Raw genomic sequence first — 27,879 nt, 5'->3', positions numbered from 1 at the left:
TTCCTCAGTACCGTCCAAATATTTTGTTTCTACTTTTATATAAATTGTGTTTTTGGAACAGGCTATAAAGATTTAATCAAAGCTATACTTTTAAACTTGAATCACCTTTATAACATCCCTGGCAGTAACTGCCTTGCCTATATTTAAATACTCAAAGGGGCAGGAGATTTCACTAGCTGTCAAAGCAATCCATTTGAAGTAGTAGTAGTAATTATGGTGATGATGGCTCAAGTACATCCTAAATTCCTTTATTGTTCTTCCTTTGACAATATTTGGATACTAGCCTGTTTCCTGCCCTCTGAAAGCTTTTGACTTTTTCTCTATTCCTCCATGATATCCAGAATTAAACGAAAGGTTCCAAGTAGGAATTATCACTTTCCTTGTTCAGCTTTGATCCTTTTACTGATTCATCCTGAAGATGAACTATATTAAGCAAAGTCAAGAGTAATAAATTAAAAAGTTTAAATATAGTCACAGACAAGCTTGAAATTTTCTATTTTAAAAAATGCTTTAGAATTCTAGTTCCTGAACTACAGCAGAGAGCCCCGGGAATGTCAAAGCTGTAAGTGACATGACAAACAAAAGCAGTCACTTGTCTCTCATCCTGTTCCGATCTTCAGGGGGACTGATTTGAACTTAAGAGTTCTCCCAGTAACGCCAAAGAGAGCTACGACAGTGACATACATTTTGAGGGGGAAAAAATTGTGTGTCCAAAAAGTAGACTCAACTTAGTACTTTTAATTTATATATTTCAGGGAGCTCTGGAACGTAATGAAAGCAAGCTTCTTCACTTCCAGCTTGAACTCTTGCAAGCTAAAGCAGAACCTGAAAGAAAGCTCTCAGAGAAAGATGAAGAAATAGAAAATTTTAGGTATCTGAGATTATTCTGCTGAGCAACATTTGCATATTCCAGAATCCTTGACTGAACAGAACATGCTGTGTTTGGCTGTCTTTATGGCCTCTGTTGGAACGTTACCAAAGAAACTCAGCCAGTCTAACCCTACGCCAGCATCTTTCTAGTGAGTGCACCACTATTAATATAAAGGCACACCTCTATGCAATTACTGTCTGTTTTTATGATTTTCTTATAGTTGAGCAGCTTCTATCCTCATAGAGAATCCAGATAACACACCAAAAAAGCATAATTATATGCACAAGGACTGGGGGCATTGCCCAGTCTCTTGCTTGGGCATTCGAGAAGCTGACTGATAATGCTGAAGGGTGGAGGAAAGGAACCAAAAAATGTGATGTGGTGCATTAAAATTAAGGTCATATCAGAGTGAAGTTTTCACATACCCCCTACGTGTAAGTATAGCCATTTGTTTGGAGAGGGGCAGAAGCCAGGAGCTAAGCCGCTTATTGAATCCCTGGTGAAGAGGCTGAGTCTTAATAGTCAGGAAACTGAATTAGACAGGACTCAACGGGTGGCAGGAGCTTTTCTTAGCTTCATCATAACAAGCTGATGACTTTAGACGTTCTACTTCTTAGCGTCTCAGGGAAGTGAGGGGATAAAAGCAGCTCCATACATGTCACAGAAGGTGGCGAGGAAGATCAGTGAGCTGATGTTGGCAAATCCCTTCACACTGTATAGATCAAAGGCACAATTATAAACACATGGAATTCACCATGATTATATTATTTATCTGATCTGTTCCATTAAGTCTATGCCATATGTCAGCAAGGAAAATCATTTGAGTCGGAGTTTTGACTGGCAAGCTGCTTTCAACATGTTTGCTAAACAATTTAAAAAAAAAATGTTAATATATTCACCAGAACTGGCTTCTTTCCTATAGCCTAAATTCAGGCAAAACTCCCATGGGGGTCATTTTTTTTAATGAGGACATCAAACCACATTTGGCCCTCTGTGTGCTTTGAGTTAGTCTTGCTCTCACTCACTAGCACTTTTCCTCTCAAGGACTGACTGTGGGGATGAATTCTGGTCAACTTAAGAGGCTCTGAGTCAGTATCCAAAAGAATTTTTTTTGATGAAGGGCAAAACATCAGGCCTTGATATTTGCCCTACTTACTTCCATGAGGGAAAAAAACGAACCTTTCTTTGTGCAGTTAAAAAAACTCATTTCAGGTAACGTCAAGCCTGCCCCTATTAATAAACCTAGCTGAGGAAAAACGAATCCTCAGAGAGTCTGCGTCTCATCAGGTACATCTGAATGTCTTAGAGCCGTTCACCAATTATAATAATCTTAGTGCAAAGGAAGCCGGAGATGCAAACAGCCACGGCTGGAAGAAGAAGAACTGAACACTAGCCTGGAGCTGTGAAGGGCCGGAAAAAAGGAAGGGGCGGGCTGGAGGGTGGGGCAAGCTCGTCAGGAGTTTTAGTTAATGATTCATAATAACTATAATAGGTACATCTGGAAAGGAGAGACGAGCCTATCTTACAAAATACCACAAATGTCCTTGCAGACGTTCCTGTGTAAGGGCTCCGTGCAAGTACGGGTTGTATCAGGATGCCTTGGTTTTAATCCGATGCTTTCATCAGACTTCAGGGCTGGGAGATGAAGGGGTCCCAAGGAAACTGAACAGAATGGCAGGGGGAAGTCCTAGCAAAGCAGAGCCTTTTGAACAATCAAGCATAAGCCAGGTAACGTTCTAGAACTCGAGGAGAATATTGCCTGAAGGCCAGATGAGGCTCTACGTCCTCTGTCCAGATCAACCTTGGGAAAGGCCGCAGAAACTGAAGGAAGCCCGGGAGGCAGGACCCAGGAAATCGAAGGCACCAGAGAAAGCAGCAGAGACTCCCGAGGCAAGGACAGGTTCCCCAACAGTGCTGCAAGCTGCGTGATTCATTCAACTCTTCTGCTGCCGAGCTTGCGCTGCCTTTCGGTGAGGATGAATCCTCAGTGAGCTGGAGGCCTGTTGGTGGTGAAAAGTCTGAGCAGCTGGTGTGTGTCCTATGTTTCACTTGTTAAACACATATTTGAGCACTTCAAGTTGGCCAGACACTGTGCCTGCTATTCTTGTCGGGACTTCCTTAAATTTTATGGATTTGATAGGGCTTTCTTTAAAAACACACACAAACACACACACACACACACACACACACACAAACAAAAAACTTCTACAAGGGTTCTAATTAACATAGCTGGAGGTAGGGAGGTGATGATGCAGTCACCGATAGGAGGAGAGGAGTTTTGGTGGGTGGCTTTGGTCCTCTCTGTCCTAGTTACAGGAACAATGGCAGCTAGCAGGAAGACCAGCTAGTGGCCGTAACTGTCGCCTAAGTCAAGTTCCAACGGAAGACTCAGAACTGGGTTGAAAACAAGTGACAGGTGTGTCTTGAATTTTCAGACACCACTGACTGGATCCCTCCTCTAGCTCAGGATCATCAGGGAAATGCTGAAACATGTGTCCTCTCACTGGCCCCCAGTCAGGGTGCACCTGCCCTGTATTCAGCTCTCCCCAGACACACCCAGAGAGGTGCTGGGGAAGCTTTTGGGAATAAGACACTGAAATTCCTTAGTCTGTCAAAATGCATTAGCTTGCTTGGCTCCTAAGAAATTAAACTGACTTACGACAGAGTAGCAGGAGAATAGTATACACGTTATCAAATTTTTACATGTACATGGGGGCCTTGACAAGAGGGTGAAGAGCCAGAGACACGACCAGAGCAGGAAGATTTTACAGCTTTTAGACAAAGAAACAATGAACTTGTGAAGAATTGACAAGGCTCGGGGATTTGGGCTAGGGGTAGTAAATGCTGAAGAATTAGCAAGGTTTGTTTATATAGACTTCTTGGCCCCGAATTCCCTCTTTGGTGGTAAGGACGGGTCCCTTCCTTCTGTACAGGAGGAGGGTATCTTTCATGTGCGAGATTTATCTCCTGCATTCAGGGTAGAAGGCCAGAGGGGTTTAGAGTGATCTTCCTGCCTTTGTTTTCTCAAACTCCTTGAGCTTAAGAAATCTAATATGCCAAGGTGCCGTAGTTTGGGCTAGCAAACCCCAAGCAGCATCAATAGTAAATATTTTTGGCTTCTCAGGCCATAGGTTCTCTATCTCTACTCAGCTTTGCCGCTATAGCTTGAAAGCAGCCATAGACAATAGGAAATCAAATGGGAATGGCTGGATTTGGCCCATAGCTCCTAGTTTGCCCACCCCGGCCTCTAGCCTTGGGGGGGTCTGCTAATGTTCCATCATGTTTTCCTTCCCTTTGGTCTGTTCCTCAGGAGTCAGTGATATCAAACTTCACACATAGTCTTAATTTATAAGCACCATCAAACTTAATTTCATTTACTGTCTGAGTTTCTGCCAGAAGAATATGTTTGGGTCTTTTCTCGTTTCTAAGTAAAATATTTTAGCATGTCTTTAAGAAATAGGATCTCAAACACAGACATGGTATTTAGTTAGGAAGATTCTTTGTTAATCATTTTAAAGCTAAGTCCTATTTATTAGAATTAAGGAAAATCTTCAATTTCTCTGATATAGATAAACAATATTGCAAGAGAAAAAAATTGACCTATTGAATTGATTGTCCATTTAAAACCATTAAGGTTTTAAAGGTTTTTTTTCTTTAATTCTAAGGTTTTTTTTCAAGCTTTGAGGTTTTTTTAAATTCTAAATTTAAAAAAATGTAACATACAATGTTGTCTTAGTTTCAGGTGTACAATATAGCGATTCAACAATTCTGTACATTACTCAGTGCTCATCTTGATAAGTGCCCTCCTTAATCTCATCACCTATTTCACCCATCCCCCCACCCACCTCCCGTCTGGTAACCATCAGTTTGTTCTCTATAGTTATGAGTCTGTTTTTTGGTTCGTCTTTTTTTTCTTTGTTCATTTGTTTTGTTTCTTAAATTCCACATAAAGTGAAATCATATGGTATTTGTCTTTCTCTGACTGACTTAGTTCACTTGGCATTATACCATCTGGATCCATCCGTTATACCCTCTAGATTGATACAAGGGTCCCTTCTTTTTTATGGTTGAGTAATAGTACACACACACACACCACATTTTCTTTATCCATTTATCTATTGATGGACACTTGGGCTGCTTCCATAATTTGGCTATTGTAAATAATGCTTCAGTAAACATAGGAGTGCATACATCTTTTCAAATTAGCGGTTTTGTTTTCTTTGGGTATATAATCAGTAGTGGAATTACTGGATCATAGGGTAATTGTATTTTTAATTTTTTGAGGAACCTCCATACTCTTATCCACAGTGGCTGTACCAGTTTGCATTCCCACCAACAGTGTACAAGGGTTCCTTTTTCTCCACATTCTCACCAACATTTATTATTTCTTGTGTTTTTGATTTTAGACATTCTGACAGGTGTGAGGTGATATCTCATTGTGGTTTTTATCTGCATTTCCCTGATGATGAGTGGTGTTGAACATCTGTTTATGTGTCTATTGGCCATCTGTATGTCTTCTTTGGAAAAATGTCTGTTCATGTCTTCTGCCCATTATTTAACTGGATTATTTGGGGTTTTTTGGTGTTGAGTTGTGTAAGTTCTGTAGGTATTTTGGATACTAACCCTTTATTGGTATGTCATTCACAAATGTCCCTTCAGTAGGTGGTCATTTAGTTTTGTTGATGGTTTCCTTTGCTGTGTAAAAGCTTTTTATTTTCAGGTAGTCCCAATAGTTGATTTTTGCTTTTGTTTCCCTTGCCTAAAGAGACATCTGTAGAAAAATGTTGCTAAAGCCAATGTAAGAGAAATGACTACTGTGCCCTTTTCTAGGAATTTTATGGTTTCAGGTCTCACATTTAGGGCTTTAATCCATTTGGAGTTTATTTTTGTAAATGGTGTAAGAAAGTGGGCCAGTTTCATCGTTTTGCATGTTGCCATCTAGTTTTCCCAACACCATTGGTTGAAGAAATGGTCTTTCTCCCATTGTGTATTCTTGCCTTCTTGTCACAGATCAACTGACCGTATAATCATGGGTTTATTTCTGGGCTCTCTATTTGTTGGTTTTTGTGCCCCATTATCATAGTGTTTTGATTACTACAGCTTTGTAGTAGATCTTGAAATCTGGAATTGTGATATGTCCAGTTTTGTTCCTTTTCAAGATTGCTTTGGCTATTCAGGCTCTTTTGTGGTTTCATATAAATTTTAGGATTACTCTAGTTCTGTGAAAAATGCTGCTGGTACTTTGATAGGGATTGCATTACATCTGTAGATTACTTTGGCTGGTATGGACATTTTAACATTTATTCTTCTGATCCACGAGTGTGGAATATCTTTCTATTTGTTTGTGTCATCTTCGGTTTATTTCATCAATGTTTTATAGTTTTCAGAGTACAGACGTTTCACCTCCTTGGATAAGTTTATTCCTAGGTATTTTATTATTTTGGTGTAATCGTAAATGGGATTTTCAAAATTACTCTTTCTATTCATTATTAGTGTATGGAAATGTAATGGATTTCTGTATATTGATTTTGTATCCTATGACTTAATTAATTTATCAGTTGTAGTAGTTTTTTGGTGGAGTCTTTAGGGTTTTCTATATGTAGTATTATCTGCAGATAGTGAGTTTTACTTCTTCCTTACCAATATGGATGCCTTTTATTTCTTTTTGTTGTCTGATTGCTGTGGTTAGGACTCCCTCCTCCAGTACTGTGTTGAATAAAAGTGATGAGAGTGGACTTCCTTGTCTTTTTCCTGATCTTAGGGGGAAAGTTCTCAGGTTTTCACCATTGAGTATAATGTTAGTTGTGGGTTTTTCATATGTGGTCTTTTTTATGCTCAGGTATGTTCCCAGTAAACCTATTTTGTTGAGAGTTTTTTTCATGAATGGATGTTGTACTTGGTCAAATGTTTTTTCTCCATCAGTTGAAAAGATCTATGGTTTTTATCCTTTCTTTTGATGTTGATGTGCTATATCACATTGATTGATTTGCAAATATTGAACCACCCCTGCATCCCAGGAAAAAATCCCACTTGTTCATGATGAATGATTTTTTTCAATATATAGTATAGTTGGATTCAGTTTGCTAATATTTTGTTGAGGATATTTGCATTTATGTTCATCAGAAACACTGGCCTATAGTTCTCTGTTTTTGTAATGTCTTTATCTGGTTTTGATGTCAAGGTACTGCTGGCCTCATAGAGTGAATTTGGAAGTTTTCCTGCCTCTTCTATTTTTTGGAATAGTTTGAGAAGATTAGATACTAACTCTTCTTTAAATTTTTGGTGGAATTCACCCGTGAAGCCATCTGGTCTTGGACTTTTGTTTGTTGAGAGTTTTTTGATTACTGATTCAATTTCATTGCTGATAATTGGTCTGTTCAAATTTTCTATTTCTAAAAAAAAAATTCTGTTTCTTCCTGATTCGGTTTTGGGAGGTTATATGTTTCTAGGAATTTATCCATTTCTTCTAGATTGTCTAGTTTGTTGGCATATAATTTTTCATAATATTCTCTTACAATCCTTTGTATTTCTGTGGTGTCAGTTGTTATTTCTCTTTCATTTCTGATTTTGTTTATTTGAGTCCTCTCTCTCATTCTTTTTGATGAGTCTGGCTAAAGGTTTATCAATTTTGTTGCTCTTTTCAGGGAACTAGCTCCTGGTTTCGTTGATCTATTTTAATTTCTGTTTTATTTCTGCTCTAATCTTTATTATTTCCTTCCTTCTACTGGTTTGAGGTTTTGTTTGTTCTTCTTTTTCTAGATCCTTTAGGTGTAGGCGTAGGTTGTTTGAGATTTTTCTTGCTTTGTGAGGTAGTCCTGTATTGCTACAAACTTCCTTCTCAGAACAGCTTTTGCTGTATCCCAAAGATTTTGGGATGTTTGTGTTTTCATTTTCATTTGTCTCTGTGTATTTTTTAAATTTCTTCTTTGATTTCTTGGTTGACTCATTCATTATTTAGTAGTATGTTATTTAACCTCCATGCATTTGTTTTCTCTCCAGAATTTTTCTTCTGATTGTTTTCTAGTTTTGTGGTCAGACAAGATGCATGATAGGACTTCAATCTTTTGAATTCATTGAGATTTGTTTTGTGGCCTAACATGTGATCTGTTCTGGAGACTATTCCATGTATACTTGAAAAGAATGGGTATTCTGCTGTTTGAGGATGGAATATTCTGATTATCTGTTAAATCCCTCTGGTCCAGTATATCATTCAAAGCTACTGTTTCCTTGTTGATTTTCTGTTTGGATGATATATCCATTGATGTAAGTGGGGTGTTAAAGTTCCCTACTATTACTGTATTATTATCAATTACTTCCTTCATGTTTGTTATTAGCTTCTTTAGGTATTTGGGGACTCCCTTGTTGGGCACCTAAATATTTACAACTCTTATATCTTCTTGTTGGACTGTTCCCATTATGATTATACAGTGTCCTACTTTGTCTCGTGTTACAGTCTTTGCTTTAAAGTCTATTTTGTCCAATATAGGTATTGCTACCCTGATTTCCATTTGCATGGTAAATGCTATTCCATCCCTTCACTTTTTTTTTTTTTTTTTTTTTTGGTATTACAAAGGTTTATTTAGAAAACAGTTTGGCTGTTTTGGCTATCAATTTTGGCAAACATTTAAATAATTTCAGTAACCAAAGATTGTCAGTGCCCTCTTCCCTCCCCCAAGACAGCTGCCCATACTAGGTCTTGAGGAAGTCAGCTCTTGCTCAGAGGTGGATCAGGGTAGTGGTGTGTGTTGATGGGGGCTCCTTTCTCACCTGTGTGGGAGGCTGCATTTGCCTCTGCTCTCTAAGACCCTGACTTCACAGCTACACTGCCTCATGGCTCCCAAAGCCAGATCCAGGCCCAGAGTCCCAGAAGTAACCCTCTGTTGAGATGGGAAGGCAGAGGGATTGCCCCTCTCTTGTATCCCCTCTGCAGGTACCCTGCAGTCTCTCAGACCACCTCCTGCCCTGCCCTACCATACACTGTGGCCTAGAGGCCAACCCATCCGTGGGTCTCTGGGGAAGCTGCACCCGCTTTCTCCTGGGGGTCAGCCTTCCCACTTCTCTGCAGGTAGCTCATTGCCTGAAGCCCTTTCTCCACCAACAGAAGAGGATGTGCTTGAAGGCACACTGGAGTCCTGGTTAAAGATGATGACGATGACCAGGTTGAACGAGCTGTTGCAGTAGCCAATCCAGAAAAGGAACTTGAAGAGCAGGTCCTCACCTGGCATGCCTTGGAGCAGATGCCCTGCAGGCTGTAGCTGAAGAAGAAGGGGAACCAGCAGAGCAGCAACACATCCATCACTGCCGACATGAAGGTGAAACGCTCTTGCGCACCTAGGCCACCTTGCCTCAGCACGCTCTGCTGTGTGCCTGGCACCCCGACAGGACAGAGAGAACAGGGAGTGTGACCTGGCACCTGACAGGCCCCTACTGGGGCGTGGACCTCCAGCAGCCAGTGCTCCCAAGTTGACCCTGGCTAGACCCTGGCGTGGTGTATGAGTGGCTGCCATCCCCGCCCACATCGGGCTGCTGTCCTCTGGCTCTTCCCGCATTTGCATAGCCCCTGCTGCTGCACCCAGCACTCTTTCTGTAGTCTGCAGACTCCTTTGTGGCCCTAGGGTACCGCTTCTTGCTGAGCATGTGCATGTGCAGTTTGGTCCTAGACCAGTCCCACAGTAAGCCAGGGTGGAAGAAGGAACTGTTGCAGCAGGGCTGGATGTACCCTTCTTGCTGAGGCTGCATTATGGGTAGGTGGCACTGTCAGGCTGGCAGTAGAGCCACAGGAGTGGTGGGAAGGAGATGACAGAGAAGATGAGCCACATGGCTACATCCATCCCTTCACTTTCAATCTGTGCCTTTAGGTCAGAAATGAGTTTCTTGTAGGCAGCATATAGATGGGTCTCACTTTTTTATCCATTCTGTCACCGTATGTCTTTTGATTGGAGCGTTTAGTCCATTTACATTCAGAGTAATTACTGATAGGTATGTACTGATCACCATTTTGTTACTTGTTTTATGGTGTTTTTGTAGTTCTGTTCCTTTCTTCTCTTGCTCTTTCCTCTCATGGTTTTTTGGCCTTTTTAGTGATATACATGGATTCCTTTTTCTTTATTTTTTGCATATCTATTACTGGTTTTTGATTTGTGGTTACCATCAGATTTATATATAACATGCATATAGCAATCCAAATTAGTTCATGGCCCCTTAAGTTTGAACCCATTCTTTACTCCTCTCCCCTCCATATTTTAGGTATATAGTGTAGTGCTTTTTTTTTTTTTTTAATTTTTATTTATTTGAGAGAGCGAGAATGAGAGAGAGAGAGAGAGAGAGAGAGCGCACATGAGAGGGGGGAGGGTCAGAGGGAGAAACAGACTCTCCGCTGAGCAGGGAGCCCGACATGGGACTCGATCCCGGGACTCCAGGATCATGGCCTGAGCCGAAGGCAGTCGCTTAACCAACTGAGCCACCCAGGCGCCCTATAGTGTAGTGCTTTACATCCTTTTATATTGTGAGTCCCTTAACTGATTTTTATAGATATACTTAATTTTACTGCTTTTGTGCTTCCTACTTTTCTCATTCCTCCTTATAGTCTTTCCACTCAAAAAGTCTCTGACATTTCTTGTAGGGCTGCTTTAATTGTCATGAGTTCCTATAACTCATGCGTCTGGTGCCCTGGGAGGAGAGAAAGAACAGGGAGTATGAGCTGACACTCCCTGTTTGGAAAACTCTTTATCCCTCCTTCTATTCTGAATGGTAGCCTTGCTGGATTGAGTATTCTTGGCTATAGGTTTTTTTCTTCCAGCACTTTGAATCTATCATGCCACTCTTTTTGGCCTGTAAAGTTTCTGCTAAAAAAGCAGCTGATAACCTTATGAGGTTTCCCTTGTATGTAACTGTTTTCTTTTTTCTTTATGTTTTTAAAGTTCTCTTGTTATCACTACTTTTTGCCATTTTAGTTACTATGTGTTTTGATGTAGACCTCCTTGGATTGATTTTCTTGGGGACTCTCATTGCCTCCTAGATCTGGATTTCTCTTTCTTTCCCAAGATTCAGGACATTTTCAGCTATTATTTCTTCAGATGGATTTTATGCCCCCTTTTCTCTCTCTTTTCCTTTTGGAATCCCTATAATGCAAATGTTATTATGTTTGATGGTGTCACTGAGTTCCCTGGGTCTATTTTCAGGTTTTTTTTTTCTCTCTCCTGTTCAGGTTGATTCCTTTACATTATTCTATCCTCCACGTTGCTGATTTGTTCTTCTGCTTCCTCTAGTCTACTATTTATTCTCTCTAGTGTATTTTTAATTTCAGTTGTTGAGTTCTTCATCTCTTTCTTTTTTATGCTTCCTATCTATTTGTTGAGGGTCTCACTAAGGTTATCCACTCTCTTGTGGGTATCTTCACGACCATTACTTTAAATTCTCTTTCAGGCATATTACTTATCTTGGTTTTGTTAAGCTCTTTTGTTGTGATTTTGCCCTGTTCTTTCATTTGGGACATATTCCTCTACTCATTTTGTCTAACTCTCTGTGTCTGTTCCTGTGCGTTAGGAAAATCAGCTATGTGTCCTACTCTTAAAAGTAGTGGCCTTATGAAGATGAGCAAATAAATCTTCCTTTATACCCCAGGCATTTTCTTTCTTTTTTTTTTTATTTAAATTTTAGTTAGTTAACATATAGTGCAATATTGGCTTCTGGAGTAGAATTCAGTGATTCATCACTTACGTACAACATACAGTGCTCATCACAACAAATGCCCTCTTTAATACCCATCACCCATCTAGCCCATTCCCCCACCCACCTCCCTTCATCAACCCTTAGTTTGTTCTTTATTGTTAAGAGTCTCTTAGAGCTTGTTTCCCTCTCTCATTTTTTACCCCTTTCCATATGTTCATCTGTTTTCTTTCTTAAATTCCACATATGAGTGAGATCATATGGTATTTATCTTTGACTGACTTATTTCACTTAGCATAATACACTCTAGCTCCATCCACATTGTTGCAAATGGCAAGATTTCATTTTTCTGATGGCTGAGTAATATCCCATTGCATATATATATATATACCACATCTTCTTTATCCATTCATCAGTCGATGGACATTTGGGCTCTCTCCATAGTTTGGCTATTGTTGATAATGCTGTTATAAACATTGGGGTGCATGTACCCCTTTGAATCTGTATTTTTGTATCCTTTGAGTAAGTACCTAGTAGTGCAATTGCTGGATCATAGAGTAGTTCTATTTTTAACTTTCTGAGGAACCTCCAAACTGTTCTCCAGAGTGGCTGCTCCAATTTGCATTCCCATCAACAGTACAAGAGGGTTCCCCTTTCTCTGCATCCTCACCAACGCCTGTTGTTTCTTATGTTGTTTATTTTAGCCATTTTGACAGGTGTGAGATGGTATCTCATTGTTGTTTTGATTTTTATTTCCCTGATGATGAGTGACATTGAGCATCTTTTCATATGTCTGCTAGCCATCTGGATGTCTTCTTTGGAAAAGTGTCTGTTCATGTCTTCTGCCCATTTCTGAACTGGGTTATTTGTTCTTTGGGTGTTGAGTTTGATAAGTTCTTTATAGATTCTGAATACTAACCCTTTAGCAGATATGTCATTTGCAAATATCTTCTCCCATTCAGTAGGCTGCCTTTTAGTTTTTGTTGACTGTTACCTTTGCTTGTTTTATCTTGATGAAGTCCCAGTAGTTCATGTTTGCTTTTGTTTCCCTTGCCTCCAGCGATGTGTCTAGTAAGAAGTTGCTAGAGACAATGTCAGAGAGGTTGCTGCCTGTGTTCTCCTCTAGGGTTTTGATGGTTTCCTGTCTCACACTTAGGTCTTTCACCCATTTTGAATTTATTTTTGTGTATGTTATAAGAAAGTGGTCCAGTTTCATTCTTCTGCATGTTGCTGTCCAGTTTTCCCAACACCATTTGTTGAAGAAACTGTTTTCAGTGGATATTCTTTCCTGCTTTGTCAAAGATTAACTGACCATAGTGTTGTGGGTCCATTTCTGGGTTCTCTATTCTATTCCACTGATCTATGTGTCTGTTTTTGTGCCAGTACCATACTGTCTTGATGACTACAGCTTTGTAATAGAGCTTGAAATCTGGAATCGTGATCCCTCCAAGTTTGTTTTTCTTTTTCAGAACTGCTTTGGCTATTTGGGGTCTTCTGTGGTTCCATACAAATTTTGGAATTATTTGTTCTAGTTCTGTGAAAAATGCTGGTGGTATTTTGATGGGGATTGAATTAAATGTGTAGATTGTTTGGGGTAATATAAACATTTTAACAATATTTGTTCTTCCAATCCATGAGCATGGAATGCCTTTCCATTTCTTTGTGTCCTCTTCAATTTCTTTTATAAGTGTTCTATAGTTTTCAAAGTACAGATCTTTTACCTCTTTAGTTAGGTATTCCTAGGTATCCTATTGTTTTGAGTGCAGTTGCTAATGGGATCGATTCCTTGATTTCGTTTTCTGCTGCTTCATTATTGGTATATAGAAATGCAACAGATTTATGCACATTGATTTTATATCCTGCAACTTTGATGAATTCATGTATTAGTTCTAGTAATTTTTTGGTGGAGTCTTTTGGTTTTCTACATAGAGTATCATATCATCTGCAAATAGTGGAAGTTTGACTTCTTCCTTGCCAATTTGGATGCCCAGGTGTTTTTCAAACTGCTGCTTCTATGCTGTATCTTTGAGGGGCTGTTTGTCATGCAGTCTCTTTAAGGATGGGCTTCAGTTTTCTATTGCTCTCCCAGAACCCATCCCACTGATTTTTAAAGTTCCAGGTACTAAGCCCAGTTGTAAGAACTTGTGAAGCCAGGCCCCTCTGGTTTTCAAAGCCAAATGTTATGGGGATTTGTCTTTCCCATGCAAGTTCCTCATGCCTGGGGTGCTTGGGGTGAGGGTCTGTTTCCCTCATCTCTATGTTCCTCACTACTGTGGACAATCCCATGGGTCCATTTAGGTCCCAATCATGTCTATGCCCTTACTACTCTCTTCCATGTGGTCTTTTCTCTACTTTCACCTGTGGAGAGTCAGTTCTCCCAGTCTGTGTTTTGTTTTCTGGTTTATTTACACTGATGAGTTATTATCTAGTTGTATCCATGGGATGAGGTTTGCTTAGGGTCCTCCTACTCCACCATCTCCCCCTGGAAGTCTCTACCACATCTTCTTTATCCATTCATCTATTGATGGACACTTGGGTTGCTTCCATATCATGGCTATTGTAAATAATGCTACAATAAACATAGTGGTACATATATCTTTTTGAATTAATATTTTTGTTTTCTTTGGGTAAATATCCAGTAGTAGAATTACTGGATCATATGGTAATTTTATTTTTGATTTTTTTGAGGAATGTCCATACTGTTTCTCATAGTGACTGCACAAATTTGCATTCCCACCAATAGTGCATGAGGGTTCTTTTTCTCCACATCCTTATCAACCCTTATTATTTTTGTTTTTGAGTTTAGCAATTCTCACATGTGTGAGGTAATATTTCATTGTGAGTTTGTTTTGCATTTCTCTGATGATGAGTGATGTTGAGCATCTGTTTTTGTGTCTGTTGGCTATCTATATGTTTTCTTTGGAGAAATGTCCATGTCTTTTGCCCATTTTAAATCAGATTATTATCATTATTATTATTTTTGGTGTTGAGTTGTGTAAGTTCTTTATATATTTTAGATCTTAATCACTTACTGGATACATCACTTGCAAATATCTTTTCCTAATCAGTAGGTTGCCTTTTTGTTTTATTGATGGTTTCCCTCCTTAAGTTTTTATACTGATTTTTTTTTTTGCATTTGGTTTCCTGTTTCTAATTGTTTTCCACATTTCTGGGGTGAGGGGAAGAATTTCTTACTCTATTGTTCTGGTTCTGAGCGCTTCATTTTTTTTTTAAAGGTAATTGGAGGAGTTTTCATTTTAAAACATAACTATACATGAAATGTATTGATAGTGTAGAGGCCATTCTCTAGGCCTGTATCCTATCCAAGCCTCTCAAACCACAGCAATTTCTACTGTCTGCAAGCTCTCATGAAGATTCATAAACAACTGTAGAAAAATACAGTTTGAAACATTGCTTAAGTAGAATGTATCTCTCTACAGAGGATTTTGACACCAAAGTAGGAATGCTTTAGTGTTCCTACAGAAGGAGAGTCAGCTGTGGCAAAAATAAGTTTTCTTAACGTAAAACAAAGAAGTGTCTTAAAGCTCTTAGTGATGTTGAGAACGTGAATCCCTGTCAAAGTCTGCTTGGGCTGCCATAATGAAATGCAGACTGAGTGGCTTAAATGCATAAATTTATTTTCTCACAATTCTGGAAGCTGCAAGTCCAAAATCAAGGTGTTGGCAAGTTTGGTTTTCCCTGAGGCCTCTCCTTGGCTTACAGATGGCCATCCTCTTGTTGTGACCTCACATGATCTTTCTTCTTTGTGTGCTCATCCCTGGTGTGTTTGTGTGTGTCCAAATTTTCTCTTTCTATAGGGACACAAATCAGATTGAATTAGGCCCCACCCAACAGCCTCATTTTACCTTAATCACCTCTTTTAGAGGCCATATCTCCAAGATAGTTATATTCTGAAGTACTGGGGTTTAGGGCTTCAACGTATAAATGGGGTGGTACATATTCAGCCATAACAGTCTCTGTTAACTTTACATACTGGCATCCCTGTAGGATTCTGAACTGGAAGCTGAACAGAAGCCCAGGACATAAGAATAGACATAAGAGGCTGACCTCAACTTGTGGGGTGCAGGGACATGGGGTTAGCAGAGGAGAGGTGCTGACTCTGGGCTTTACATTCTTCCATACATTTCCATAACTACTTGTGAGACTTCGTTCCACCAATGGAGAGAAAAGTGGTCATGACAAGTGCCCCCCCTCCCCCGTCATCCAGTTGAAAACTCTAACCACACTCCTACCCCATGTGGGCTATATGCCTTCCTGATTGGCCTCTGAGCTCAGGACACAGGTTCAACGACATTTCACTGCAGACCCAATTCTGAACCAAGATGAGTACATTCCTGCTATTTGTGATAATGGGCTCTGTGATGAAGAATAGGAAGACTCTTCCCACCTCTGTCTTGTCTGTACAGCACTAAGTCCCATTTCATAGGGTAAACTTAACAGGGCATGTTTTTGTTATAGCAGTTAACCTGTCCTGGTTCACAAACACCAAATCTTGGTGACAAAACTATCAAAGTTCATCTTTGTTTTATGTCCAAGTCCAATGTAGGCTGGTGGCTAGAGAGTGAGCCACTATTCTTCAAAGTCATTCAAGAACCCAGGTTCCTTCCATCTTGTGACGCCACAATCTTCCATATGTGGCCACCAAGTTTGCCATAGATGAGGAAAAGGGGAGTACTAGACCATACAAGTGAAAATGTTGTATGGGCAAGGCCTGGAAACATTTTTGTCCATAATCCAGTGGCCAGGATTCAGTCACAGAGTCCCAAACTAACAGCAAGAAGGCTGGGAAATGATCATCATGAATTCCCCAGACTTTTTCATTGCTTTTCTGAACACACATCCATTGTCTAAGCTTCTGTCACTTTATAAACATAGTTTCAGCATAGGACTTTGTTGTTAGGAAGGAATTTGAGGCAACTCAATCCTTACACAGCAGTTGGTTTTCTCAGCCTACCATTGACTGTACTCCAACTCCTAGAGAAAGATAACCATGCTATTATAGAAGAGCTAAGCACCTACAGGCCATTAGAGCAGTATTGCTGGTCCTTGAGACTTTAGCCTGGGTGGCTCGCTCTTGCCTTGTTCAGACATGTTTCACCTTTGAAAGTAGTTTAAATATTATGGCTATCAGGAAGAGCATCCTTCCTTCTTCCTTAGCCACTCTAGGAAATCCAGGTGTCTGCCCTATGCTGTCCTCTAGGGCATCTTAGATAAGGCTAAGGCTGCCACACTGGAACCTCACGAAGATTCTGGTACTTTCCTTGATTCTTGCGGGAAGTTGTCCTGGGAATCTTCATCTGTTATGTCATTAACCTTCACTAACCTAACCCTTCAACCTCTATATTTTTTTAAAGATTTATTTATTTTAGAGAGAGCACGTGTGAGCCTGAAAGTGGGGCAAGGGGCATAAGGAGAGGGAGAGAAAGAATCTCAAGCAGACTCCCCACTGAGTGCAGAGCTGGACACAGGGCTTGATCCCAGAGCCCTGAGATCATAACTTGAGCCGAATTCAAGAGTTGGCCACCTAACTGACTGAGCCACCCAAGTGCCCCACCCTCTATGTTTTTAAAATGAAAACCCCTTAGATTCATTTTGTTAATTACCCAGACTTTTTCTTGAATTTTTGCTTTTTTTTCTGTTTCCTAAACTATTATGTACACAGCAGGTAACCTTTCTTAATTTGGGGTCATGACTTTTTTCCCCTGAATGTTATTCTACAAATAGGAGGAACCAGCAATGTACTATTGACTCCCAGCAGTCTAGTCTGGATTCTGAAACTAGAAGCAGAATTGAGGTGACATGGCTGAAGAAGAATGTGGAAGGGGACCTCAGTGAGAAGGAACTCCAGCTTAGCTGTGCCAACCACCAGATGTCAGAGGCAACCAAATCCCTGGGCCAGCCTCAGACTCAGGTCAAGGTATTTCAGATTGTAATATGGGGGCAGGGAATAAACAAACCAAGAGACAGATTGTGTTGAGCAATAAAAGTAAGGGCAACAAATCTAATCCTTCAAGAGAGCAGGAACATACTTAAATTTAAATTGGTGGAGCTTTGCTCAGAGCATGCATGCAGGTGCATATCCCATTGAACTCAGAGTGATCTGTGCCCCAGGCCTGTGTTTTCTCTCGCAGGACCCTTCAGGTGCAACTAGATGACAGCACACACCTGAGAAGTAAGCTGAAGGAGCAGGTGCCTATGGCTGAGAGGCACAACTCTCTTCTCCAGTCCGAGCTGGAGGAACTGAGGTCCTTGTACAAGCAGACAGAATGCAGGTGCAGGCTGGCAGAGGAAGAGCTCCTGCAGGTCACAGAGAGAATCAATCTTTTCCATACCCAGGTGAGGCCCATAAACTCTCCCCATTAGCTGCATCAGCTGTGTGAAGGCCATTGTTTCCACCTATTTTTCAGCCTTGGACCATACATAGTTGCCATTTCAGGGCTTGGGTATGGCATATAAGGCACAGGGAGAGTCTTTGGCAGCAGAGCAATTGGCACACTCTTTAATCATTCCCAGATGTATTAGTTTCCTAGAGCTGTTACAACTCAGGACCACAAACTGGGTGGCTTAAAACAGCAGAAATTGATTATCTCACGGTACTGAAGACTAGAAGACTGAAACTAAGGTATCGGCTGGGCCATGAAACCTCTGAATCTTGTAGGTCAATCCTTCCTTGCCGTTTTCTAGCTTCTGGTGGTTTGTTGGCAATCTTTTGGTTTTCTTTAATTTAGAGCTGCATCATTTCAGTCCTCTGCCTTCACATGGCATTGTCTCTTCATGTCTTAACACCATCTTTCCTCTGTTAGTATTTGTGTTTAAATTTCCCTTTTTATAAGAACATCAGTCATATTGGATTTGGACACCTCCTAATGATCTCATTTTTAACTTGATTACCTCTTAAAGGCTCTATTTCCAAATAAGTTCACATTCAGAGATCTGGGGTTAGGACTTCACATCTCTTTTGGAGGGAACACAATATAACCCATAATACTAAGTCCAAAAGAGTGGACTCTCAGAGCATTGATAGCCAGAATTCTGGGGAGACATGAACATTCCCTAGTGTACCAGAACCACTTGCCTGCGTCTCCTGTTCCCTCCAAGCCACATGCTCTCCCAGCATCCCAGGATTAAAAAAAAAAAAATGTTCCTGCCTCAGAGCCAGGAGATTTCTAACAATTCTAAGTGGCTGCTGACAGATTTGATGAGCTGCCAGGACTCTGGAATCTCATGGAAGGTTATATAAGTGACACGAAGCAAGAATTCTTAGATCGTTTGCCATTCTCACAGAATCAGGAGAAACCATCGTGGCTAGGACAAATGTGTACAGTAAATGGATCATTCAATATTTCTATGGCACCCGCCATAACCTGACCAGGTATGCATGTGATACGTGCAGAGTGTCTCCACTGTCCTAAAAAAGTGGAGACCTAAGCGAGGAACTACAGTGCACTGCTGGAGTATAGTGTCAGAGCAAGCACACCCCTACAGAAAGCCTTCCCTGATGGTCCTAGACCTAGCTAGATGCACAATATGCTTAACTAGGGCTGTGAAACCAAAGACAGGAGCATGGGGGAGGAGGAGATTTGGGCTATTGAAGGAAATTGCTATGCTCACTTGAACATGGTGGAGCGGGGGGGCGGGTAGAAGAAATCAGAGAAATAATGCTAAGAGGCAGGGAGAGCCAGGTCCCCAGGAACCTTGAGTCTGAAACTGATGCAGCTTGAATTCTGTCTTGCAGCTAATGGGGATCCGCTGAAGAATTTTGAGTAACCAAGAGTGAAAGGATCAGATTTTCATTTTAGGAAGTTTACTCTGGTGATTGCTGTGAAGGGTGGATTAAAACAGCTATAGGCAGAACTGCCATACCTGGAGTATCTAGAAACATCTGTGGGATCATTTTGGTTGCCACAGTGACTGGAGAGAGCCACTGACATTTAGTGGGCAGAGTTCAGAGATACTAGTGCTAGGTGCAGGATAATCCTACTTCACAAAGAATTGCCCCTCTGAGAATGCCAATTGTGCCCCTACCTAGAAATATTGGGGAAAAGGAAGGATCAGCCAAAGATATACCAACTGAAAGGCACTGCAATTAGTTTGTGCCTACAGTTTGACTTTCGTGTCCATCAAAACATTGTGCATGACACAACCCTATTTAGATATCATGTGATATGGAAGAAATAGGCTGTGTGTTATGCATGATTCCCGGCAGGCTAACTCACTTCCAACATTTTCTTTCTCTCTCAGGAAAGCTTATCTAAATACAATGAGCAGGGTTCTTATAAAGTAGGATATTGAATTTTTAAAAAGTAATCATCTATCTGTAGTACTTAATAGCTATTGGTAATAAATCATTTGCCGTGCTTATTATAACTGATAATGCACCAGTGGGTCCCAATATGATGAAAGACCACTAGCCTAGAGAGAGCTGAGCACATCAACCAGAGCAAAAGCAGACACAGGGAGGGGGAGATGAATTTGGAAAAAAAAAAAAAATTAGACCGTGGAAACCTGATCTCTAGGGCAGAGTTTCTGACACTTTAGGTATAGAACAGAAACTAACACAAAAATGCAAATTCTCAGGTTTCATTTCAGACCTACTGAATCAGAATCTCTGCAGTGGGACCCAGGAGTCAAATGAATTCTCAGGTGACGCTGCTGGTCCCTTTGACCAGCATATCTAGGTGATACCACATTGTCTGACCAGCATATCTAGGTGATACTACATTGTCTGACCAGCATATCTAGGTGATACTACATTGCTCACAAGGACGTCTCCCCAACAATCGTGTGGGGGCACCTTGCAATTAATAGAATGCTGTCAATCTTTTGATAACATAATGAACCTTTTATGGAAACTTCTTAGTCTCTTCTGCATTCTCAGACCTTTAGGCCTAGAATAAACATACAAGGCCAAACTTATCCTTGGCTGATTATATGTGTTCTTTTTTCAAACCTGAGCTGTGACAATCTAGATTGCCCTCTTGCACAATATCTCCTAACCCCCTTCCTCCCCAAAAGAACCAATCAGAGTCATTCAGCTTGAAAAGGTTTTGACCATTATCTCCCTAGCAGATTTTAAATGATTCCATGTATAAACAAGTTGGCATTTATATTTATACCTTCCTTTACAAAGAAAGAGTTTCTGTGGAGTCATGTGCAGTGAGTGTCCAGAAAATATCCAGTAAAATACACTTATCCTCAACACCACAACCACCACCAGGGAAAATCCTGGGGTGGGGGGCATAGAACCTAGCTCTCTGTGAGGACAGAGCATGGTAGCCTTGATGAAGATGCTTCATGCCATTGAGGAAGCGGGGCAGAACCTGTGAGGCTAGAATATCTTTCTATTTCCAAGGTACAATCCTACTGCTGAGAGAGGAATTAGCTAGAGAAAAGTGAAAGGACAATGAAGAGAAATCAAAAATAGGAACCTGTGCTTTTTATATTACATTCTCTGTGCTAAGGTTTCACACCCTCAGAAAAGCTGTGCTTCAAACATGGACCAAATAGCAGCAAAAGGAGCCTCAGTCTCTAGTGTCACAACCAGGGAAGAAAGAACTAGGACAGTACCAGCCACAAAACACCAAGCATCCTCCCATGTGGCGGAGGGCTCCTAAGGGCTAGGGGATGAGGCTCATCTGAGCGGCACTTCCCGTCTCCTCACTGCAAAGTCAGGTAGAAAGGGAGCTAGATAAAGAGGAAGTGGGGTTTTTGGTTTTGGTTTTGGTTTCTCCTGGAGCAGCATGCGGGAAACTGATTTTTATTCCCCAACCTCCTGCTCCCCAAATGCCTGCAGCTGACCCTGACTTGTGCTCTGGAACACTTGCTTCTACCACATCAAAGAACAAAAGGCAGAACACCGTATTCCTCAACAAGTTGAAAACCAAACACATAGTTGTGGTTTGTAGATAATCTGGATCCATTTCTACTTTCTTATCCAGACAAACTATCTCTTTAATATTGAACCTCTAATGGGTGAAATACCTTCCATGCAAATATGCCTTTGTTGGCAAAGGGGAGTTTTCTAGGGTGGCTTCCTGGGGTTGGAAGTACTGCTTCGCTGATTGTGGCTGCTTAGAACAGAACTTGCTCCTGGCCAGAGCCCATTCCTGTTGCATGTCCTCAACCCACCAGCTTGCTTTTGCCTGGCTGGTCTCAACTTGCCTAATGAGAGTGCTACTTTGCTTTAGAATACTATTCTCCTCAGCCAGAAGAGGAAACTGGAGGTTGATGTTGCCAGGATGCAGAAAGAAGCCGAAGAGGCAGTGCAGAGGTGTCAAAAGGCAGAAGAGAAGGCCAAGAAGGCAGCCACTGAGGTGGGTCCATTGACTGCTGGCTCACTCCTGTCTTCCAGAGTTGACCAGAGCAGTAGCCAAGGGGCAGAGGCAGATCTGCAGCCAAAAAGAATTCCATTGATTCTCCATACAGCCAGGAGGAGATTAGCTGACCCCTCTGCCTCTCTGCTCCCATTTTGAAAAATTAGGTCAATTAGCTCCTCCCTTCCAACCTACTCAGACAATAAAAAGGAGCAATTGAACTGCTATAAGCAAAATCTTATGAAAGCAGGAGGTTTTTTTTTTTTTTGAGTTAAGCCACTTTCCTCTTGTGAATCAATACATCTAGAGTCTAGAAACAGTTCTTCCTGTATGTCCCTATAAATAGCTATTTTCCTAGTGTGTGTAATGTTTTGATGATGATGATCTGGAAAGAAAGCTTATTTCACTCATTTCTTACAACCTATACTATTGTTTGAGTAGCACAATCAGGTTGGTAAAGAAGGGTTTCAGGGCTGGTGTACCTTCTTTATTTGCAAGTTTAAAAGTGTTGATGGGGGTGCTTTTCCTAAATGGCACTAAGCTCAGCAATGGTGGCCAGCCTTGTCTGAAGCTTTGTGGGAACTGAAGAAAGGCCACCGCTGGGTACCCACTGTGGGCAGATGCAGCACTTCTTTCAAAGGGCATAGCAAGCAGAAGGTAATACTCAGCATGAAAATTAACAGAGGGAGGTGGAGGACCTTGCAGGTCCCAGGCTTGCTGAGCAGAGTATGCACTTAACTGCAGCCTCCACTCACTCCATCCCCATCAAGTGACTCTGTGTAGTCCATCAATGCCCACCTATGTGCAGCAGCCCTGACTTTGCTATGTGAATGGAAGCTGATCCTCTTGATGAAAGGAGTGTGGAAACTGGGAAGACATTTTATATTAGATTTCATATTAGTTGTTTTAAAATTCAGAAGAGGGGAAGAGCTTGTGTCTATATTTGCCTGAGTTATTTGGCAGTTGAGGAGCTAAACAAAACCTTTGCACCAGGTCCCAGACACCAGGTCACTGTAGAATCCAGCCCTCTCTAAGAATAGAGAAGCGTGCCTATCACTCAGCCATTTTGTATCAAGGCAGACATTTCTGCTCTGTGATGGAAAAGAGATATGTAAAAGCTTGAAAATGTTTGGTGGCCAAGAGAAAAATAATATGCTTAACATTTATGAAAATCCGCATGGAGAGAATGGAATAAAAAGAGTGTCTACTCCAGCTTGGGAAATGCATGCAGTCACACATTATGAAGACTATCTACTCTAGCATGCCTTTATAAGATTTTTTTGAAGTTGAAAAATGAACCCACTACCTCTTCCCCCACCTTCCAGTTCTCTAATAGTTCATCTCTGAGTCCTAGCCCCACATAGCAGAACCCAGAGTTGCCTCCATAATTTATTCTTTGCCCTCACCATCTGCACAGACGTCTCACACTTAAATTATACAGATGGTTGGTAACCTGATAGACAGAGAAGCTTTGGCTGGGAGGACAGCGTTCTTACATTAAATGCACTGAGAGATTCATGAACCAGTTCTTAATAATTTTGTCGAGACATCAAGCCCTTGTACACATAGCCAAAGCCAAGAGCAGGCTTCACAAACAAGAATTAACCTTCCTTGTGCCAGATTATTGGCACTGAGAGCATCTGTAGCTGCCAAATTTCTAGAGCCTTAAACTTGTTTGTTGTTGTGAATCACAGAATTATAAAAGCAAGATGTGAAAGATTTTCATAGGCACCCTTCCATACTTGTCCTGGTACATGATATTATAGGACACATCCTGGGCTTTAGTCCGTTCAAGGCTGTTCCTTCAGTTGGTCAGCTTTCTTTCAATACAGGTATTGTGCAATGTTCATGCAGTACTTCATCTCTGGTCTGTTTATGCTACTCCTCACCCCAGTCTCTCTGGTAGCTGATGTCATCTTGATTGCCATATTGTTAACAAACTCAAGGGTGACCCAGGTTAGGAACAGAGCAGTGGGAGGAGATTAATATACCGAGGAAGGCAGGACTTCTAGTCAGATCATGACCTGAAGATTTTGGGTGGAAATGTGAAGGTCAGTTGGCTACCAGCTTTTCTCAGCTCTTTTCTTTCTGTTTTAGGCAGCAAACATATCAGAAGAACTGAAGAAGGAGCAAGACACCAATGCCCACTAGGAGAGGATGAGAAAGAATATGGAGCAGACAATTAAAGACTTACAAAAAAAGGCTGGATGAAGACTGCCATGATGGGGAATAGAAAGCAAATCCAGAAACTAGAATCTAGGGTAGGTGTTTGTGTGGGTCAGCATGGGGTCATGATGACTCCCAATTCAAGGCCTTATTGTCCTGGAATATCACTCCAAATGTTCCCTATCTCTCTCATCACTTCTGCTTTTAGCACTTCTAGATCATTGAGAGTGTCAGATCTCAATATATTCATTCATTCTTGCTTCACCTTGGGCCATCAACCAAGACTTTTCTTGGACTGGATTAACTCTGCCCTCCCTCTTTCTGCTCGGTGAGAATGCATCTTCTCCCATTCAGCCACACCAACTCCAGGCCCCCCACAGCCAGGGTTACCTGCTACTTCCAGGTACACCTGCGCAGTACTGCTTCTGTGCCTTTGTTCCTGTTATTTCCTCTGCAGAGAAGGCCCATTTTTTATCTGCCAGGGCAAGTGGGAGGGAAACAACTAAATCAAGGATCAGGAAATGCTTAGTGAAGATATAGGAAGGGCTGACAGCAATGATGTAGCACCTGCCTTCAGGGAGCTTAACAAATAGGAAGATCTCTCTTAAAAATAGGATATTTAAAACTATTGAATCGATTTCAATGACTATGTACAAGTTGAGTGACAAATGCTAGAAGGATAGGGAGAATATTTGGGACTTGATGGTTCAGAAGGGCCCCTGAAAAATACAGTATTGCTTTTGAACATTTATGGTATATCCATACAGGAGAATTCCAATGCACATCCATGGTACCTCCAGATAATCATGCTGATTAAAAAGGAATGAGGAAGAGCTCTGTGGTAGGTTCTGGAGGTCCCATCTAGAGGTACAATGATGATAAAAGGCACAAGCAACAGGTAGAATCTACAAGCTTTTGTGCAAGAGCAGGGGAAATCTAGAAGATGGGTGCACATACACATTTGTTTGTGTTTTCAAAAAGAAGGGGTGACAGGATTAGACATTAGCTACCCATAGGAGGAGAACATAGAGATAAAACTGAGACCTTCTGAATGAACCTCATTCCATTGTTTTGATTGCAAAATCCCATAAAACATTTACATGCTTTTACATGCTTCATAATTAAAAAACAAGTTTAAATCAAAGAGCAGAATAAAACAAATCAATCCCTAAAATGTTAACACAAATGGAAACAAGTGAAGCTAACTGTGTAGCAAGTTGGGGGACATAAAACACACGGAAGAATTATTCCCAGTGACTTTTAAACATAGTGCTTTGTACATCCCTCATGGAATACATCTAAGGACAAAAGAAAAAAAAATCAGCAATAAAGCAAACTGTACTTGCAGTTTCAAATAACAATATCTTATCATTACTACTATCAATAAAACCGATATAATTCTCTAACAAATAATTATTTAATCTTTAAGATGAGGTTTTTCTCGCGTATATTTTTAAGTTGATTAACACTCCTCTGGGAAAATAATTTTATTACATCAAATCGTAGACATCATATAATTTCACCTGTAAATATTTCATTATGTAATCCTAACAGATAATAGTCTTATGATTACGTTTTTAAGAAAATTAATCATAATTCCTTAGTATCAGCCGATATTGGGAGCTCATTGTTACTGAGTTAGCACTGCTTCTAGGCCTTAATGGTGGAGAAACAGCAACTGGAAACAAAATTAAATCCTGCAATGTTAAATTTGAATTGGAAATACTGGTATTATTCCTGTATTTTTTTTATTAGGGAAAAGAGACATATTCTAAGTTCTTCAATCTTATACCTATATGTTTTTTCTCACACTAAAAGATCTTGGTTCTTACACAATAAAGGCGGCCTCTTCGTCTCATGTCTCATCCAATAGAACATAGGTTCCTCTATGACAGGGGGCTAGAAGATTATTTTAGGGAGCTTCACCTACAAGGAACTTGCATACCTGCTGACTTGCCCTCCCTGAGGACGAGCAAGGACAGTGTGTCTCAAGTGGTGGGAGGGAGGCGAGGAGTGAAAGATGGGGTCAGACATGCCGGGCACGTTCATGCCTCAGGGCATTAGACTTTGCAATTTTAAAAGGGTAGTCAGGAAGGTCCTGTTGAGAAGTGGCACTGGTGTCAAGAAGAAGGCAGGGAGAGCCATGGACATTGAGGGGAAGAGAAGGTGCAGCCCACCCCCTTCCTCTCCCAGCTCTCTACCCCCCTTTCTGTTTTATTTCTCCAAATCACTTCTCACAACCGAACACATTCTGTATTTTGCTTTGTGTGTTCCCCTCATTAAAATGTATGCTCATATAGGGGAGAGATTTTTGTTTGTTCTGTTCACTGCTGTATCCCTAGCCTTGGGGTGTGGTGGGTGGCAAGCATAAAATATCCGTTGAATGACTGTTGACTTTGCTTATAGGACTCCGTCAGGCTGCAGGCAGATTGTTAGTCTGTACTGTAGCTCTCCCACAAAACAGGGCTGTCGGCCAGTGCCTGCCGACAGGGCCCCATAGCCTCAAGGTCAGATTTCAGAGAGTCAGAGCTGAACAGGGAGAAAGAAGCTTAAGATCACATAGTACAGTGGCTGGATCCTTAAAGTGGGCTCTGTCTAGTATTCTCTGTATGCTCACCTACGTTCCTACACACGTGTATGTGTGTAATTTTGTGACCTCACAGGAAACTTGTCACTTCTGCGTGGATGAGCCCCTCCTAGCCTTCAGAGTGTAAACAGGCCTTTTACAAACCCACATAATTCAATCCACTCGCTTTTGGTGAGGCAGCGTTCCCAGGGAAGTTGCCCTGTTTCACCGCCAGAAAGAGAGTGGATGCATCCCTCCCACTGGGGGGAAAGGGGGGTGGGGGGATGGATTAGCTGGTGATGGGTGTTAAAGAGGGCATGTTCTGCATGGAGCACTGGGTGTTATATGCAAACAGTGAATCATGGAACACTGCATCAAAAAACTAATGATGTAATGTATGGTGACTAACATAACGTAATAAAATTTTTAAAAATGAAAAAAAGAAAGAGTGGATGCATCTTTCCAGATGACTTCGCTCTATTGCAAAGGACTGTGCCAGTCAGCAAATGCGATGTCACTCTGGCTTGCTGGCTGCCAGCCTGTGGTCTGAGGTCAGGGTTTGGTTTCAGGTCCGCGAACTGGAGGGCGAAACCCGTCGCAGTGCGGAGACCAGGAAGGGAGCCCGCAGGCTGGAGCGATGCGTCCAAGAGCTGAGCTATCAGGTACTCCAGGAAACTATTGGCTGTCGGGGCGCTGGAGAAACGTGCTCCTTCAAGCCTGAAATGGCCTTCCAGGTGTCCTGCCGTGCTCTCTCCATCTTTGCCCTCTCCCAGAGGTAGACGCTGACTGACAGTCCCAGGGCTCCTGTGCCATTAGTGGTTTGGGTCAGTCCCTTTCCAGAGCTCGCAGGAAGCAAAATGCGAGCGGCACGTCGCAATTAGAAGTGAAGAGCTATTTATATGGTGCTGTTTTTTTTTTCACACATAACGTCTACAGCACTTGCCGGAAAGATGCCTTCCTGTGAGAGGCTGAGTGAGAACAATGTGTAAATGAAGGGGCTGACAGAGAGTTGGGATGACTCCTCGGCCAGCAAGTGACATGGGACCCTGGCGACACTGGAGCAGGGGACATCCTCACTCCCAGTCTCTGGTGGCACAAACCCTTCAGGCCCCCCCGAGGCTCCATCTGGTGCCTGTGCCAGCTGGTGCGAAGGCAGCAACTGTTAATGACGGGCCTCCCGAGCTCTCAGCTCCTTTTCCTGTAGACTAACGTTGGTCTCCAGCAAGTAACGAAGAAGTGGGAAGACTTCTTACCAGGAATTAAGGCATTTCTGA

At 41.5% G+C, this 27,879-nt stretch overlaps 1 protein-coding gene across 1 annotated transcript in view; it reads left to right on the top strand.

Moving 5' to 3' along the window:
* MYH15 (myosin heavy chain 15) overlaps positions 1 to 27,879 on the top strand; it is a 142,971-nt gene that overhangs the window by 101,170 nt on the left and 13,922 nt on the right. The window contains 7 exon segments of the mRNA XM_073894901.1: positions 756 to 871; positions 17,285 to 17,479; positions 17,695 to 17,896; positions 21,748 to 21,873; positions 23,971 to 24,079; positions 24,082 to 24,146; positions 27,175 to 27,267. Of these exon segments, the coding sequence (XP_073751002.1) occupies positions 756 to 871; positions 17,285 to 17,479; positions 17,695 to 17,896; positions 21,748 to 21,873; positions 23,971 to 24,079; positions 24,082 to 24,146; positions 27,175 to 27,267 (906 nt within the window).

This window comes from Callorhinus ursinus, unplaced genomic scaffold (assembly GCF_003265705.2).
Source record: "Callorhinus ursinus isolate GAN/ISIS: 27379988/994484 unplaced genomic scaffold, GSC_fseal_2.0 scaffold1, whole genome shotgun sequence".
In the NCBI taxonomy this organism is placed as follows: domain Eukaryota; kingdom Metazoa; phylum Chordata; class Mammalia; order Carnivora; family Otariidae; genus Callorhinus; species Callorhinus ursinus.
This window is presented reverse-complemented; position numbering and strand designations above follow the sequence as displayed.